Below are 15,874 nucleotides of genomic sequence, written 5' to 3'. Positions count from 1 at the left end.
GTGTGTGTGTGTGTGTGTGTGTGAGTGTGTGTGTGTGTGTGCGTGTGAGTGTGTGTCTCTGTGTCCGTCCGTGTGTACAGTGAGCGCTTTCGAAAAACCGTAACGATGCCATACCAACCGGCCCCAGTAGTAGCTCTACTGACATTCTATGGAATACGTCAGGCTTAGTGCTTCTTCTTGTGTGTGTGCGCGCGCGTGTGTTTGTGCCTGTGAGTGTGTGTGTCTGTGTGCGTTCGTGTGCACAGTGAGCGCTTTCGAAAAACTGTAACGATGCCATACCAACCGGCCCGAGTAGTAGCTCTACTGACATTCTATCGAATACGTCAGGCTTAGTGCTTGTACTTGTGTGTGTGTGTGTGCGCGTGTGCGTGTGTGTGTCGGTTCGTGTGCACTGTGAGCGCTTTCGAAAAACCGTAACGATGCCATTCCAACTACCCGTGTAGTAGCTCTGCTGAGTAACTTCGAGTACATCGGGCTTAGTACTTCGTCGCGTGCGTGTGTCCGTTCGTGTGCACAGTTAGCGCTTTCCAAAAACCGTAAGGATGCCTATACCAAACAGCCCCAGTAGTAGCTCTACAGACATTCTATCGAATACGTCAGGCTGTGTGTGTGTGTGTGTTTGTGTGTGTGTCCGTTCGTGTGCACAGTGAGCCCTTTCCAAAAACCGTAAGGATGCCTATACCAAATAGCCCCAGTAGTAGCTCTACAGGCATTCTATCGAATACGTCAGGCTGTGTGTGTGTGTGTGTGTGTCCGTTCGTGTGCTCAGTTAGCGCTTTCCAAAAACCGTAAGGATGCCTATACCAAACAGCCCCAGTAGTAGTTCTACAGGCATTCTATTGAATACGTCAGGCTGTGTGTGTGTGTGTGTGTGTGTGTGTGTGTGTGTGTGTGTGTGTGTGTGTGTGTGTGTGTGTGTGTGTGTGTGTGTGTGTGTGTGTGTGTGTGTGTGTGTGTGTGTGTGTGTGTGTGTGTGTGTGTGTGTGTGTGTGTGTGTGTGTGTGTGTGTGTGCGTGCGTGCGTGCGTGTGTCCGTTCGTGTGCACAGTTAGCGCTTTCCAAAAACCGCAAGGATGCCTACACCAAACAGCCCCAGTAGTAGCTCTACAGGCATTCTATCGAATACGTCAGGCTGTGTGTGCGCGTGTGTGCGTGCGTGCGTGTGTCCGTTCGTGTGCACAGTTAACGCTTTCCAAAAACTGTAAGATGCCTATACCAAACAGCCCCAGTAGTAGCTCTACAGGCATTCTATCGATTACGTCAGGCTGTGTGTGCGCGCGTATGTGTGTGTGCATGCGTGTGTCCGCTCGTGTGCACAGTTAGCGCTTTCCAATAACTGTAAGGGTGGCTATACCAAACAGCCCCAGTAGTAGCTCCATAGACATTCTATCGAATACGTCAGGCCGTGTGTGTGTGCGTGTGACCGTTCGTGTGCACAGTTAGCGCTTTCCAGAAACCGTAAGGATGCCTATACCAAACAGCACCAGTAGTAGCTCTACAGACATTCTATGGAATATGTCAGGCTGTGTATGTGTGTATGTGCGTGTGTGTCTGTGTCCGTTCGTGTGCACAGTGAGCGCTTTCGAAAAACCGTAATGACGCCATACCAACCGGCCCCAGTAGTAGCTCTACTAACATTCTATCGAATACGTCAGGCTTAGTGCTTCTTCTTGTGTGTGTGTGTGTGTCTGTGTCCGTTCCTGTGCACAGTGAGCGCTTTCAAAAAACCGTTACGATGCCGTACCAACCGGCCCCAGTAGTAGCTCTACTGACATTCTATCGAATACGTAAGGCTTATTACTTCTTCTTGTGTGTGTGTGTGCGTGTGTGCGTGTGTGTGCGTGCGTGTGTGTGTGTCTGTGTCCATTCGTGTGCACAGTGAGCGCTTTCGAAAAACCGTAACGATGCCATACCAAGCGGCCCCAGTAGTAGCTCTACTGACATTCTATCGAATACGTCAGGCTTAGTGCTTCTCCTTGTGTGTGTGTGTGTGTGGGTGTGTGTGTGCGTGTGCGCGTGTGTGCGCGTGCGTGCATGTGAGTTTGTTTCTGTGTCCGTTCGTGTGCACAGTGAGCGCTTTTGAAAAATCGTAACGATGTCATACGAACCGGCCCCAGTAGTAGCTCTACTGACATTCTATCGAATATGTGAGGCTTAGTGCTTCTTGTGTGTGTGTGTGTTTGTGTGTGTGTGTGTGTGTGTGTGTGTGTGCGTACCTGCGTGAGTGTGTGTGTGTCTGTGCCCATTCGTGTGTACAGTGAGCGCTTTCGAAAAGCGTTAACGATGCCATACCAACCAGCGCCAGTGGTCGCTCTACTGACATTCTATCGAATACATCAGGCTTAGTGCTTCTTTGTGTGTGTGCGTGTGTGTGTGTGTGCGTGTGTGCGTGCGTGTGCGTGTGTGTGTGTCCGTTCGTGTGCCCAGTAAGCGCTTTCGAAAAACCGTAACGATGCCATACCAACCGGCCCCAGTAGTAGCTCTACTGACATTCTATCGAATACATCAGGCTTAGTGCTTCTTCCTGTGTGTGTGTGTGTGTGTGTGTGTGTGTGCATGTGAGTGTGTGTGTCTGTGTTCGTTCGTGTGCACAGTGAGCAGTTTCGAAAAACCGTAACGATGCCATACCAACCGGCCCCAGTAGTAGCTCTACTGACATTCTATCGAATACGTCAGGCTTAGTGCTTCTTGTGTGTGTGTGTGTGTGTGTGTGCGTGTGAGTGTGTGTCTCTGTGTCCGTCCGTGTGTACAGTGAGCGCTTTCGAAAAACCGTAACTTGACAATAACAGCCAGATTGACGCGATCTTTCTAGATTTCAGTAAAGCGTTTGACAAAGTTCCACACCACAGCCTTATTCTAAAACTAAAAACTATTGGACTTCCGCCTATATTTATTTCCTGGATAAATGATTATCTAACTAACCGGAGTCAACATGTTTCAATCGGTCGTCACCAGTCTGGCTGTCTCCCAGTCCCATCAGGTGTGCCACAGGGAAGCGTACTGGGGCCACTACTCTTTCTAATATACATTAACGACATCATCGGTGAAGTTTGTACTGGAGTACATATTCGATTATATGCTGATGACTGTGTTTTATTTCGCGATGTTAGCAATGAAAACGATCAGAGTGACCTACAAAATACGCTTACTAATATTGTACAGTGGTGCAAGCGCTGGGACATGACACTGAACGCAGATAAAAGTGTTTCTCTTCGCATAACTAACAAGATAAACGCTCTACAATATGCATATAAATTAGAATCATCACCATTGCAACAAGTAGCGTCCGTAAAGTACTTGGGTGTAACACTTACTAATAACCTTTCCTGGAACTCTCACATAGATAACATCTGTTCACTCGCATTCCGTAAGCTTTGTTATATAAGGCATAAACTTCGAAACGCCCCCGCTAACGTTAAGCTCTTAGGTTACAATACTCTAATTAGACCCAAGCTTGAATATGCTTGCATAATTTGGGACCCGTATACTAAGTCTAACATAAGAAAGCTCGAGAACGTTCAAAGGAAAGCAATTAGATTCATATATTCAAAATATCTACCCACTGACTCCCCCTCAGACTTGATGCGTGCTAACGGTATTGAAGAACTACAGGTAAGAAGACGAAATTTTCGTTTAGATTTCCTTTCATTACTTCTTAATAATAAACTCAGACTTGACCCTTCTGCTTATCTTTCCCCAATGCCAACACGGAATACACGACACTATCACAAAGCTCTTTTAAAACCATATTTTGCCCGGACTAACTCATTCAAGTTTTCCTTTTTCCCACGCACCATATCTGACTGGAACTCATTAACCGAACCAAATCAACCCTGAAAAACAGACGCGTTCCTCAGCCATCTTTGATATTGCGTATTATGTATTTTTTCTGCTTTGTCTTGCATTGCTGTATTGTTGTTTTACTACATTATCTTTGCTGTATTGTATTTTTGTTGCTTTACTTTTGCTTTTTGTGCACCTGCCCTTCCTGCTTGGACCTAACCATGGTCTGCAGTATGCACATAAATAAATAAATAAATAAATAAATAAATAAATAAATAAATGTCATACCAACCGGCCCCTGTAGTAGCTCTACTGACATTTTATCGAATACGTCAGGCTTAGTGCTTCTTGTGTGTGTGTCTGTGTGTGCGTGTGAGTGTGTAAGTGTCCGTTCGTGTGCACAGTGAGCGCTTTCGAAAAACCGTAACGATGCCATACCAGCCGGCCCCAGTAGTAGCTCTACTGACATTCTATGGAATACGTCAGGCTTAGTGCTTCTTCTTGTGTGAGTGTGCGCGCCCGTGTGTTTGTGCCTGTGAGTGTGTGTGTCTGTGTCCGTTCGTGTGCACAGTGAGCGCTTTCGAAAAACCGTAACGATGCCATACCAACCGGCCCGAGTAGTAGCTCTACTGACATTCTATCGAATACGTCAGGCTTAGTGCTTGTTCTTGTGTGTGTGCGTGTGTGTGTGTGCATGTGTGTGTCGGTTCGTGTGCACTGTGAGCGCTTTCGAAAAACCGTAACGATGTCATTCCAACTACCCGTGTGTAGCTCTGCTGAGTAACTTCGAGTACATCGGGCTCAGTGCTTCGTCGCGTGCGTGTGTCCGTTAGTGTGCACAGTTAGTGCTTTCCAAAAACCGTAAGGATGCCTATACCAAACAGCCCCAGTAGTAGCTCTACAGACATTCTATCGAATACGTCAGGCTGTGTGTATGTGTGTGTGTGTGTGTGTCCGTTCGTGTGCACAGTTAGCGCTTTGAAAAACCTTAAGGATGCCATACCAACCAGCCCATGTAGTAGCTCTACTGACATTCTATCGAATACGTCAGGCTTAGTGCTTGTTCTTGTGTGCGTGCGTGTGTGTGTATGTCCGTTCGTGTGCACAGTGAGCGCTTTCGAAAAACCTTAACGGTGCCATTCCAACTACCCCTGTAGTAGCTTTACTAATTAATTTGCAGCACACCCAGCTTTACGCTTCGTCGCGTGCGTGTGTGCGCTCGTGTGCGCAGTTGGCGCTTTCCAGAACTGTTGCTTGTTGGGCGAGTTGGTGATACATAATAATAGAGCAGCGCGTAACAACAGGAGGAACACAAAACGACATCAGCGCCAACTGTCAACAGTGTATCTTTTGCCGTTGCTACATATTAATACATGAACCACAGCATGGAACGCAAAAGAGCGATCGAGTCAGCTGATACAAACAAGCTATTCAACTCAGCTTTCAGTGGTTGCCATCGATTTGGAAAAGCGAGCTCTGTTGCTGATAGTGCCAATGATACCACGCTCACACACTAGTTGCCTGCGTGTGAAATATTCGGAGCCTCAATAACCTCTCTAACATGCTTATCATTGTGGCGGTTGATAATTTGACTCCTTTAAACAGGGGCATGCACGGCTTTAGACGGCCCCGTTTCTAAGAATGGACCTTGCAGTGGCGACAGTGCTGGCTGCAATGTTCATGTAGTCTACAATGTTAATGACACGACTACAATGTTAATGAGAGTAAACCGGGCCCCCTAAGCCAGCACTGTCACCACGTGAGGCTTTGTACTTCTTGTATGTGCATTCGTGTGCACAGTTAGCGCTTTTCAAAAACAGTGTGTGTGTGTGTACAGTTAGCGCTTTGCAAGAACCTTAAGGATCTCATACTAACTAGCACCAATATTGCCTTCATCGCAAAGATCGGGCTTAGCGCCTCTTCTTTTGTATGTGTGTGTCTCGGTTCGTGTCCACAGCTAGGGCTTTCGAAAGCGCTCGTGTGTGTTCTTTCATGTCCTTGTCTGGTGTTGGGCTATTTTATACGTCATGCACTACCAACAAGCCCAAACCGCCACCTTATTGGACTTTCGATAAAGCATAAGGATGCCATACCAACTACGCCAGTAGTCGACTGACTAATTTCGAGTACATCGGGCTCAGCGCTTCGTCACGTGTGTGTGTGTGTGTGTGTGTCCGTTCGTGTGCACAATTAGCTCTCTCCACAAACCGTAAGTATGATATACCAACTAGGCCCAGTAGTAGTTGTTCTGATAGATTTGATGTTGCGGGCTGAGGGATTTCCCGAAACAAACTGGACCGATGAATTCGGCCTCGTCCTGCCATCTGCTGGCCGGCGGGTTTGATTCAAGAGCCGGAACAAATTTTTTGCAGCGAAGCTGCTAGTGACTTTGGCTCTGATTGATGGCGTAACAGGTCATGTGAACAGCGTGGCCTGACGTTATTGCATAGATGTTCGTAGAGCTGATTCAATCGCGAACAGAAGCCCTGGCCAAATGGATCAATGAGAAAGTATAATCGCACAGGCATTTTCTTCAATAACCAAGTTTTTGTGAAAGCTGCATAGCTTTCCGCTGCAGTCGATTGGCTGATTGCTTCCTTATTGCAATCCATACCTCAGCATGAAATGAATGCGCCTCTGATCCGCGACCCCCTTGTGGCGGCAGTGGACGGGAGAGGCTCCTCTAACCTTGTTCTCACCGGCCTTCCAGGTGAAGTTCACCGAGTCCACCTCAGAAGGGATGACCGGCAGGTACTTCTCGAAGTTGGGGTCCAGGATGTAAGGCAGCACCACGCCGTCCAGGATGGCGAAGATCTCCATCGGGAAGCCTGCGCCGCCACCATGTGAGTTGCTACATTCCCAGAGTTGCGCATGCTTTCAGCTTGGCTGATAGAATTAAAACGTACAGCGCATGACATCTGTTCTGCGCTTGTCCTGCGTCGTTCTTCCACTGTGTTTGCCTTCGGAGGTGCTATTGTTTCCTGTTTCAAGAGCGTATGGCGTCACGCGCACTATGGGGAAATACACGGAAATGATGGGGAAGGCATACAAAAAACATACAGGAAACATACTTTTCCACACCATCAGGCCTCCGAGTTTCTACAAGTACTCACGAGTGGCTGATATTTCTCTTTAAAATTTCTGCTTGCCAGTTAAGTTTGCTGGCGTATCATTATAAAACTGTTTTCACTTTCAAATTAAGCCATCATGTGCTTTACATTCATTCAGGGCGGCATTAAACAGTATTTCGTGAGGATACTGGCTGATGCCTAATGAACTAATTAGCGAAGTTTCCCATCACACCATATGGCTATTTGCTAGGTTCAAAATTTAATTCACGTCCTAGTGTTATCAATTGTTGTTGCATTTTGTATCACCTCTCGATGAGCTTATTGTTAGGAAGCCTCCTCGGGCAGTTTTGGCTTTGGGCCTCTTAGTGTAATGCGTACTGAAAACCAACGTTATTGTTGTTTTACGATAAATAAACTTGGAATAATGCATACGCTAATCAGTGAGGCGCTCTGAATCTTACGCATGACAATTTCATCCACATTCCATGAATGAAGATAGGTACATATTTTACAGAGAATGCATCATCATGTTCCTTCTGCGATGCTGCCGTTATTCTATGCAGGGACACCTAGGTCCTTCATTCGATTTAGCCATATGTTTGGTAACTGCCCATGGCAGTCTATTTCTATGTGTCCCGTTCATCTGGCCTCCCATTTTGTGCTATATCCCCTAATGAAGTGCTCCACATGACGTCTGATGCGTCGCTAACGACCCACATGGTACGGCAAAATAAAGGGAAATACATATATATTTTCCTTATGGTCTTCAAATTCCATCTATGTCCCAGGTGCTGCAGTCCCCGCATCGATGGAGGCAAAACGCAAAAGGCCCTTCAGTGCTGCGCCTATTTCACTTCGTACTTTCCCTCGCGTGGTGGTGAAAAGCGGCAGGTGAGACACTCACTGCGTCCTGTCCTTCTCTAGAAACCGATCTTCGAAATTTTCTTCCGCTATACCATCAGCATTATGTTTATATGACGTGAATGACGTCACACATGTTCCGCATGAATCTGCCCTCTTCTTGTGTGCTTCCTGCGCACCTTCCATTTGGAAGGCTGTGCGCTAAATAGACGTTCACAGGAAAAGGGGGGTAGAGAACACGGGACAGAAGCGCTTCTATCCTGTCGTCTCGACACCTTTTTTCCTGTGAACGTCTATATAGCGCACAGCCTGTCAAAGAATGAACATGAACCAACCAGCCCGTTAGAAAGCCCTACTTCCATTTGGTGAGCCACACGAAAAACATGAATGTTATCGCCACATGTAATAGCTTACTAGGGACCCGGGCGCGTAATTTTTCTCAGTGTGGGCTTAAAAAGTGGAACTGCTAATGGGCCTGCTCGATTCTTCTTGCTTGTCGTCTTTGCCGCGCTACTCTGGGTACCAACAGCAAGGGCTGAAAACGCACACAGACATTCGCTCTGCCCTTGCTGTTTCGTACTCACACTAGCCCACCAATGACGACGAAGGGGTCGAAGCAGTGTTCTTTTCTTCGATTAATGCCGCAGCTGTCAACAAGGCTGGCTTTCTCTGTCCGAAATTCAGTGATTGATCGGGACAGTTCCAATTCCAAGGCGCCTGTCATCAAGGAGGCAATTGTATTATGGAGCCGCATTTCAAAATCGGTCAGCACCGGAGCAGCACTTATCTCCACTAGGATGGCTCATCGGGCGCCCGAAAGTGAAGCCGCCGGAAGTCAGCGGCCTTGCCCCGGAAGTCAGCCTTTGGCAGTGCACGACACTGGACCTCAGCACGGTTTTTCAGTTTCAGTTTTAGTTTCCTACTCAGCATTTCGTGTTTTCGCCGTTCTCGTCTTTTTCCACGACAGTGCCTACCTCCATAATATTAAAGCAGCGCTAAGCAACAAGGACGAAGAAAGAAGGGAACACACACACAGGCGCTGTGGGTATGTTCCCTTCTTTCTTCGTACTTGTTGCTTAGCGCTGCTTTAATATTATGGAGCATTTCCAACTCGCCCAATCTGCCGTTCTTCTACAGTGCCTACCTGTTGCGCCGTCAACTGCATGAGGCGACCAGCAGAGCCTTCGGGAAAAAACGTTTAAAAAATATCGGTCTGTACCATCGCAATGGGACGACGCTGGCGCACGACCGGACGTCGCTACACACAGCACGTCGGGAGCCTCGTCTGTTCAGCCCTGCGTCGTCCAATTGTGCTAGCGTCGCCAACTCTGCTCTTTGTTGGGATGCACGTTGTCGCGCTCTAAGCCCAAGTTACACCATTAATAGGGGACAAATTTAAGAAAGAATAGATGGAAACCTTCACCAGGCAGCCGACTTTGCAGTGACTATTTTACCGAATTATGTTTAGACTGAACCGGAGCGAGGGCGAGGCTGTCTATCTGGTGAGGTGACGGCGACGTTCTGCTGGTTCACATTAGCGCCTCCAAAAGGTGTATGGTACTGCTTTTTCTACGGAGTGTATCATGTAGCAGTTGACTTCTAATAGCGTTTGTAATGTTCAACAGTCTAGCAAGGGAACAGCAGTTCACAATCGGCAGCAAGGGCCTGGAAGTGGTAAAAGGAATATGACTACTTAGGGCAGGTAGTGACCGCTGATCCCGATCATGCGAGGGAAATAACTAGAAGGATAAGAATGGGGTGGAGCGCATATGGCAGGTTCTCTCAGATCATGAAGAGCAGGCCACCAATGTCCCTCAAGAGAAAAGTGTACAACAGCTGTATTTTACCGGTACTCACCTACGGGGCAGAAACGTGGAGGCTAACGAAAAGAGTTCAGCTTAAGTTAAGGAGAAAGCAGCGAGCCATGGAAAGAAAAATGATAGGTGTAACGTTAACAGACCGGAAGCGGGCAGAGTGAGTGAGGGAACAAACGCGGGTTAATGACATCCTAGTCGAAATCAAGAGGAAGAAATAGACTTGGGCAGGGCATGTAATGCGAAGGCAAGATAACCGCTGGTCATTAAGGGTAACGGAGTGGATTGCAAGAGAAAGAATAGCAGGGGGCGGCAGAAGGATAGGTGGGCGGATGAGATTAGAAAGTTTGCAGGCAAAGGGTGAATGCAGCTGGCAAGGGACAGGGTTAATTAGAGAGACATGGGAGAGGCCTTTGCCCTGCAGTGGGCTTAGTAAGACTGATGATTATGATGATGATGGTGATGTCATAAGCGCTGCTGCATTCGCCTTCTTCGTCAGTCGTTTCTCTCGTGCTGCGTAGATGAAACGTGGCTGTGCTATGGAGTTAGGTTAAGAGCACGTCTGGAAGGTAAATGACACGTACCCTAAAGCGATAAACATCAACTGCCATCGATGACAGGAGACATCGTTCGCCATCAACTCGAAACTGAAACTGCGGCAGCTGTATAACGAGTGGCTCTTCAAGTGTCAGGATTTCCGCGCCATCGTTCGCCTTTTCGTTGCCACAGGCAGATTTAGTTTTAAGATGACCTAGCCTCATCTTCATTCCACTACTCCCCCTACTTACGCTCGGAAGACAAGAACCAGATAAGAAAATAGTGTTTAATGCACGTACCCCTTTGCCGCGCAATGGTGAGACCTGCATGCCTGCTTTCTTCGGTTTCTCTGAAATTACAGGGTTCCCCAAACAATGCACTCATTTTTCGAGTTGAGCTTGCTTATTCCATTGATATTACAGTAGACGTTACATGAAAACAACGCTAAAAACTGAAAACGAGGGGGCGAAAGACGCGAATTTTCGCATTGAAATACACAGCAGACACCAAAATTCCGGGCCTTGCCGCCCAACTTCCGGTGGCCTCATTAGGCCCACTTCTGAAAGCGGCATCCAGTTAACTAGTGGAAATCAGTGCGGAGAAGCTGAGAGGCAGTGGCAGTATCGAGATCGCTACCGGAGAGGGAAAGGGGTGCCACAGTGTCAGGTGGGCGGGAGGCGTAAATAAAATGACATGTGTCAGTTTTGAAAGCGCAGCGGTTTTTTCTTTGTTGAAGACTACGCCATCGCCTTTCTTTATCATCTTATTTATTAAAGTAACGAAATGTTCAATGAACACGATCTCCGCACAAACCTCTAAGAAGACAGTGGCAAATCAACAGGCTGCATAGTACGACACACCCAAGCAACCAAGCACTTGAAGAAAGGCAGTAAAGAGCACACGACTATACAAGAGTGAGTGACACGCCGGTTCGTACTCGGGCTAGGCTTACACTTCCCTCCGATGAACACAGATTCTACTGAAGTGGCCTTATGCAAAAAACATAAACTACACAATGTCGGTCTATCATGCGTGTTTTTCTAAGGCTGTGTAGTCCCCTTAGAAGGAACATGTCTAACGGTTCGTCAACAAAGGGTCGTGCAGTGAGATATTGTACAGAATGCGGTGTCAAATTGTTTTTTTTATAAAAGTCCATTGCATCTTATCCTCGCAAAGTATTGAATCTTTACAAATGTTTAATTATTGCTGGATCATTTCTGGAGCATCACAAAGGCGGCGATTTGCCGCAGACACAAAACACCCCTTTTCTCTAACCATGCGTACCCATAGAAAAATGTATTTACACGCGGCGAGAGGGACATCTTACGCACCATTCTGAGCACATCATGTCCCCGTAAACCAAAATGCACAGAGCGGTACATGGGCAGATGGAAGAGCATACAAACTAAATCCTTGTACAACTGTTTCCTCGACCGTGAAAACGGGAACTCAGAGAAGAAACCAACAAGCGAGAAACGAACAGCCAAATACCAGTCACGCATTAAGCGCCACAAATAGGAACGATAAGAAACAATAAAAGACACAGTGAGGTTTGGTAAAACACGAATTAAGTTTACTTGAAAGAATGCATGCACTGCTGAATGTGTAGTGTCACGGAAAAACATGAAACGTGAAGCCACCGGATATAGAGGTGGCCTAAACCAAGGCCGCCAGCACTTACAGGCTGGAAAAGGTTATCACGTCTCATAGATCTGAAAGACGAAACCCACTCAAAAGTAGTGAAAACTGTGGAAATGCTAAATATGTAACCTCATGCAATGAATAGCTTGGAGTATATAATAAATTCTGGTGGAGAGATGCAGATTAAGGCGGCACGGGACGCCAAGGTACTTGAGCGGCCTATATGTCTATTGAATGCCAGCTTATTCAGCAGGTGTTGATTCCCACTTATAAGACCAAACCCCTAAGCTCCTAGAACGATTAATCCAAGCTCCTGACACTCAACCAAATTTCTCCGTTAAAGGAATAACATCATCGATGCTTGTCATATTAGCACAGAGAAACCCGAGGTCATCTGCATAAGGAGATACCTTCAGTTCATGACCATATACGAAAAGCACTGACGGCTGTGTTGTTTATTGACGATTTACAGCGCCGTATCAAAGACGCTGCTAGCTTTGGTCACGTGATCACGCCGTTACACCCCTCCTGACTGCTCGGCGCATGGCTCGGTGGCTGCTGCGACTGGTGGTTCGGCTGCGATCAGCCAGTGTTTCGGCTGACGCGGTTGTAAAGGGTTGGGAAGAGGCCCTAGGATTTGGCGAAAACTTCAAAGGACATGTGGGGACCCTAAATGATTACTTGAGGCTTGAAAATACGATCGGGCTTCATGTCTTCTAACGAAGAATGGATCGCTTGAATGCTTGTCCTGGCTTCCACTGAAGGCTTTGCTAAATTATTTTATTCTGGGTCCCCTCTCATTTTTAATACTATATTAATACCTTACAAAAGTGCCTCAGTTCCTCTAAGTGCATATGATATGCTGACGACACCACAATTTATAACTCATATTCAAGCGTCACAATCTGGTAACAAAACATAATCATGACCTGGACAACCTTCTATCTTGGTGCAGTCAAAGCAGTTTGACCATAAACTCTAGCAAAACGAAGTTTGTTGTTTTCAGCTCGCATAAAAGCCAGTCATTTTTCACTCCTCCTGTCTCAGTTGGTAAGCATCTCATAGAGGCTAGCGATTTCTCTTTATTTCTAAGAGTGTATTGGGACAGCAATCGAAAGTCTCATAAACACCTACCAATATAAAGAAGAAAGTGCCATACGGTTTGAGAATCCTTGTTAAAGCCCGTCCATACTTTTCTAACACCACATTAATACCCTTATATTACGCATTTTTGCACCCACACATCAGTTACTGTATAGTATGCTGGGGCACCACGTATGCTACTCATCTAAAATCACTGCAGATAATTCAAAATCAAGCCAATCGTATACTTACCTACAGTTCTTATTTCATTAATGCAGCATTTATTCTTCAGGATCATACCGTCCTCTCTGTATCACAGCTTGTTAGATACTCTCTTGGCATTCTCATGTACAAACTTGTCAACAATATAATCTCTCTTCCTCTCATACCACAGTGTTTTCTTGTAAACAACAAAACCCGGTTTGCACTCAGTTATTACATTGTCCTGCCTAAAGTACGCACCAACTACGGGAAACAGGCAATTAATTTCTCGTCAGTTGCTGCCTGGAACACTATGACATTAGAACTAAAGAATGCTCATTCAGTCTTCAACTTTAAAGCACACTTTAAACGAGCAATTCTTAGCTAAGAGCCCTCATTGTGATGTATTCGATTCCTTTTCTTCTTACATGTATTTTGCACTGCCTCCTAACCTTCGTTATAATTCAGTATGATATATAATTCAGTATATTTCGCTGGTCTTTTGTAATAGCTTTTTAATAGTGTTTATTTCTCTCCCATGTATCTCCTTTATGTTGTACCCCATATGTACAGATTCAATTTCTCATATTGTCACATATATTAAGGAGCCTAAATTAAATTTTAAAGGAAAGAGGTGTGAAGAAGACGACGTGGATTAACCGAAGAATAAAGAAGAGGAAGAAGAAGCATTCGGTGAGGTGGAGAGAGATGATTGGTGCAGAAGAGAAGAAGACGGCGACAAGGCTTACGTGGACTAACACCAAGGCTATAAAAGGGCGAGCGAGAGCGAGGCACGGGGGAGCGGAGGCTCCGGCGGGTCAGGGACGCCTCGGCTGGAAGAGAGCGACGCCGGCTACTGCTCCGGTGAGCTCGCGTTCTACGGCTTCGCATCGTGTACTTCCTGCCGTGCTTGAACCCGTTCCGGGGAGCCAACGGAGGACGCTACCACCTGCAACGACCAGGGGTGTCTCCAGCGCTTTTGCCACCCATCTGGATGGTGCCCCCAACGCCAACAACACCGGCATCACCTCCACGGGCGCTTGGACGGGGAGCTTGTACTACGCAGCCAGCGACGCCGTCAGCGACGCATGCTAAGCACGTCGAACGCCGCCTCGACGCCGGCTACTGGATCCATACAACGCCGCAGCCGCACCGAACCAACCGTGAGCACGAACGCCGACCGCTAATAGTAGAACGCTAGTAGTAGACGCTGGTAGCAGTGTGCCCGGGTCGTGTGTATTTATAGTCTTTGTGTTTTGTGTTAGTTTTGTTACTTTTGTGTTGTAGTGTGTGTGTGTGTCACGTAGGGTGTATTAAATGTGCGTTGGTGTGGGTACACCTGTCGCATAGTCCATTCTTTTAGTCCATTTTAGCTTGGAGCTCCCGCCGACTCTCTGCGCTCCTGTTCCGGACTCAGAAACTGCGGCGCCACTCGAACCACCGCCCCTGGCCGCATTCTCGATCCTGAGCTGTTTCGGTTTTTCCTCCGCCAGTTTATGCACCGGAGCCGCTCCCCACACCGGTGTGTCGACTATTGCCGCCACCGAATGAGCTCCCACCCATGTTCAAGAAGAACAGCGCGAAAAGACAAGGACCACAGGATGATACACAAAGACAAGCGCTGTCTTTGTGTATCATCCTGTGGTCCTTGTCTTTTCGCGCTGTTCTTTTTGAACATGGCATACCAACTCGCCCAAGCATCAGTCCCACCCATGGTTCGGCAAGTGCCACGCGAGCACGCGTCGGTTTCTTGCCACCCTTCCCAATCAGCTGCATCATCCTACTCCGTGGTCTCTCCCAAGCTTGCTCCACCCGCTCCTTCAAGCACCTCTACCACTGCCTCCAGGGATGCACCACGCCCCGTGCGCCCCAGCGTCGACTCGGACTCTTCCGTTTCATTCCACGCCTCCGAACCCCCGGGCGCCGATCATGCCACTGGCGGGCACTGGCGCCCGGCCGATGCCAAGAGCGCTGTGTCGACCTCAGTTGTCCCACCGACCTGTGTTGTGCATTCCGGTGCACATGCTACTGCACAGTACCCTTGTGAACTCGACACACAGCGCCCTTCTGCCCCCGGTACCACATCCACTTTCCCTGCGCTTGGACACCTGAGCGGCCGCAGTGGCGCAGTTCAGCACTCTGGCCTTCTGCAAGCCCAGACGCTTCGACTTCATCCGAGCTCTGCTTCCCGTCACCCGTGCTCTGTGCCTCAGTCCAGCTCAGCGCTGCCCCTTTCACCTGAAACTTTCGCGCACAACAGTGTCTCCTTCCCGTCTCCCAAAACCTCCTGCCACCGAGACACTTCGGCTTTCAACAGTGATTCTTTATGGGTCACCTTCCAGCGCGCCATTCCTCACGTGAGCAGTGTGCCGTTCGCCTGTGCCTACTGGGACACCCATATTATGATTTCATCCTACTGCTCCGTGGCCCTTCCTCGGCCACCGCCCATCAGCCTTGTTCGCCCTCTTGAGGCCTGAACCCAACGCCGGCGCCCCCACTCGGAACTTCGACCTTCGCTTCTCCATGGACATTATGTGCTAACCGATATCTCCAAGCCCTCCACGGGCCTTGTACATAACTCTCTTCGTTTTTTTTTCTTTCCTTTATCGCGCATCGCGCTAGGGGGGGAGCATCTGTAGCGGCGCTGGTATCGCCTGCGGCGCTGATGAAGACGAAGCTCGGAGCGCGATCTGCCTCGCGCATCAGAGAACGCTTTCAGCATCGGTCAGGCCAGCAACGTCAACAGCGACTCCACCGTCTCAACCACCGCGGCTACCGGGACCTTCAATAAATGTGGTTCACCGTTCCACACATCGACCAAGTGGCCGAGGACCTTGATTTGGCGCTGGTCAAAGCTGCACTTCTTGGAGTTGAGTTGGAGGCC

The 15,874-nt window shown here is 47.9% G+C and overlaps 1 protein-coding gene and 1 long non-coding RNA gene across 7 annotated transcripts in view; one reads left to right on the top strand and one right to left on the bottom strand.

Moving 5' to 3' along the window:
* The window catches only part of LOC144107896 (uncharacterized), a 14,428-nt gene extending 6,573 nt beyond the window's left edge, over positions 1 to 7,855 (top strand). Inside the window, exons 2-3 of the long non-coding RNA XR_013309431.1 lie at positions 6,493 to 6,625; positions 7,642 to 7,855. This is a non-coding gene — a long non-coding RNA (uncharacterized LOC144107896). The remainder of the gene's footprint in view (positions 1 to 6,492; positions 6,626 to 7,641) is intronic.
* The window catches only part of shf (WNT inhibitory factor 1), a 492,096-nt gene that overhangs the window by 313,040 nt on the left and 163,182 nt on the right, over positions 1 to 15,874 (bottom strand). For all 6 annotated transcript variants that reach the window (XM_077641125.1, XM_077641124.1, XM_077641126.1 and 3 more), the window contains exon 2: positions 6,471 to 6,610. In XM_077641125.1, coding sequence (XP_077497251.1) covers positions 6,471 to 6,610 — 140 coding nt within the window. The remainder of the gene's footprint in view (positions 1 to 6,470; positions 6,611 to 15,874) is intronic.

Source organism: Amblyomma americanum, chromosome 10, assembly GCF_052857255.1.
Source record: "Amblyomma americanum isolate KBUSLIRL-KWMA chromosome 10, ASM5285725v1, whole genome shotgun sequence".
Lineage (NCBI taxonomy): Eukaryota > Metazoa > Arthropoda > Arachnida > Ixodida > Ixodidae > Amblyomma > Amblyomma americanum.
This window is presented reverse-complemented; position numbering and strand designations above follow the sequence as displayed.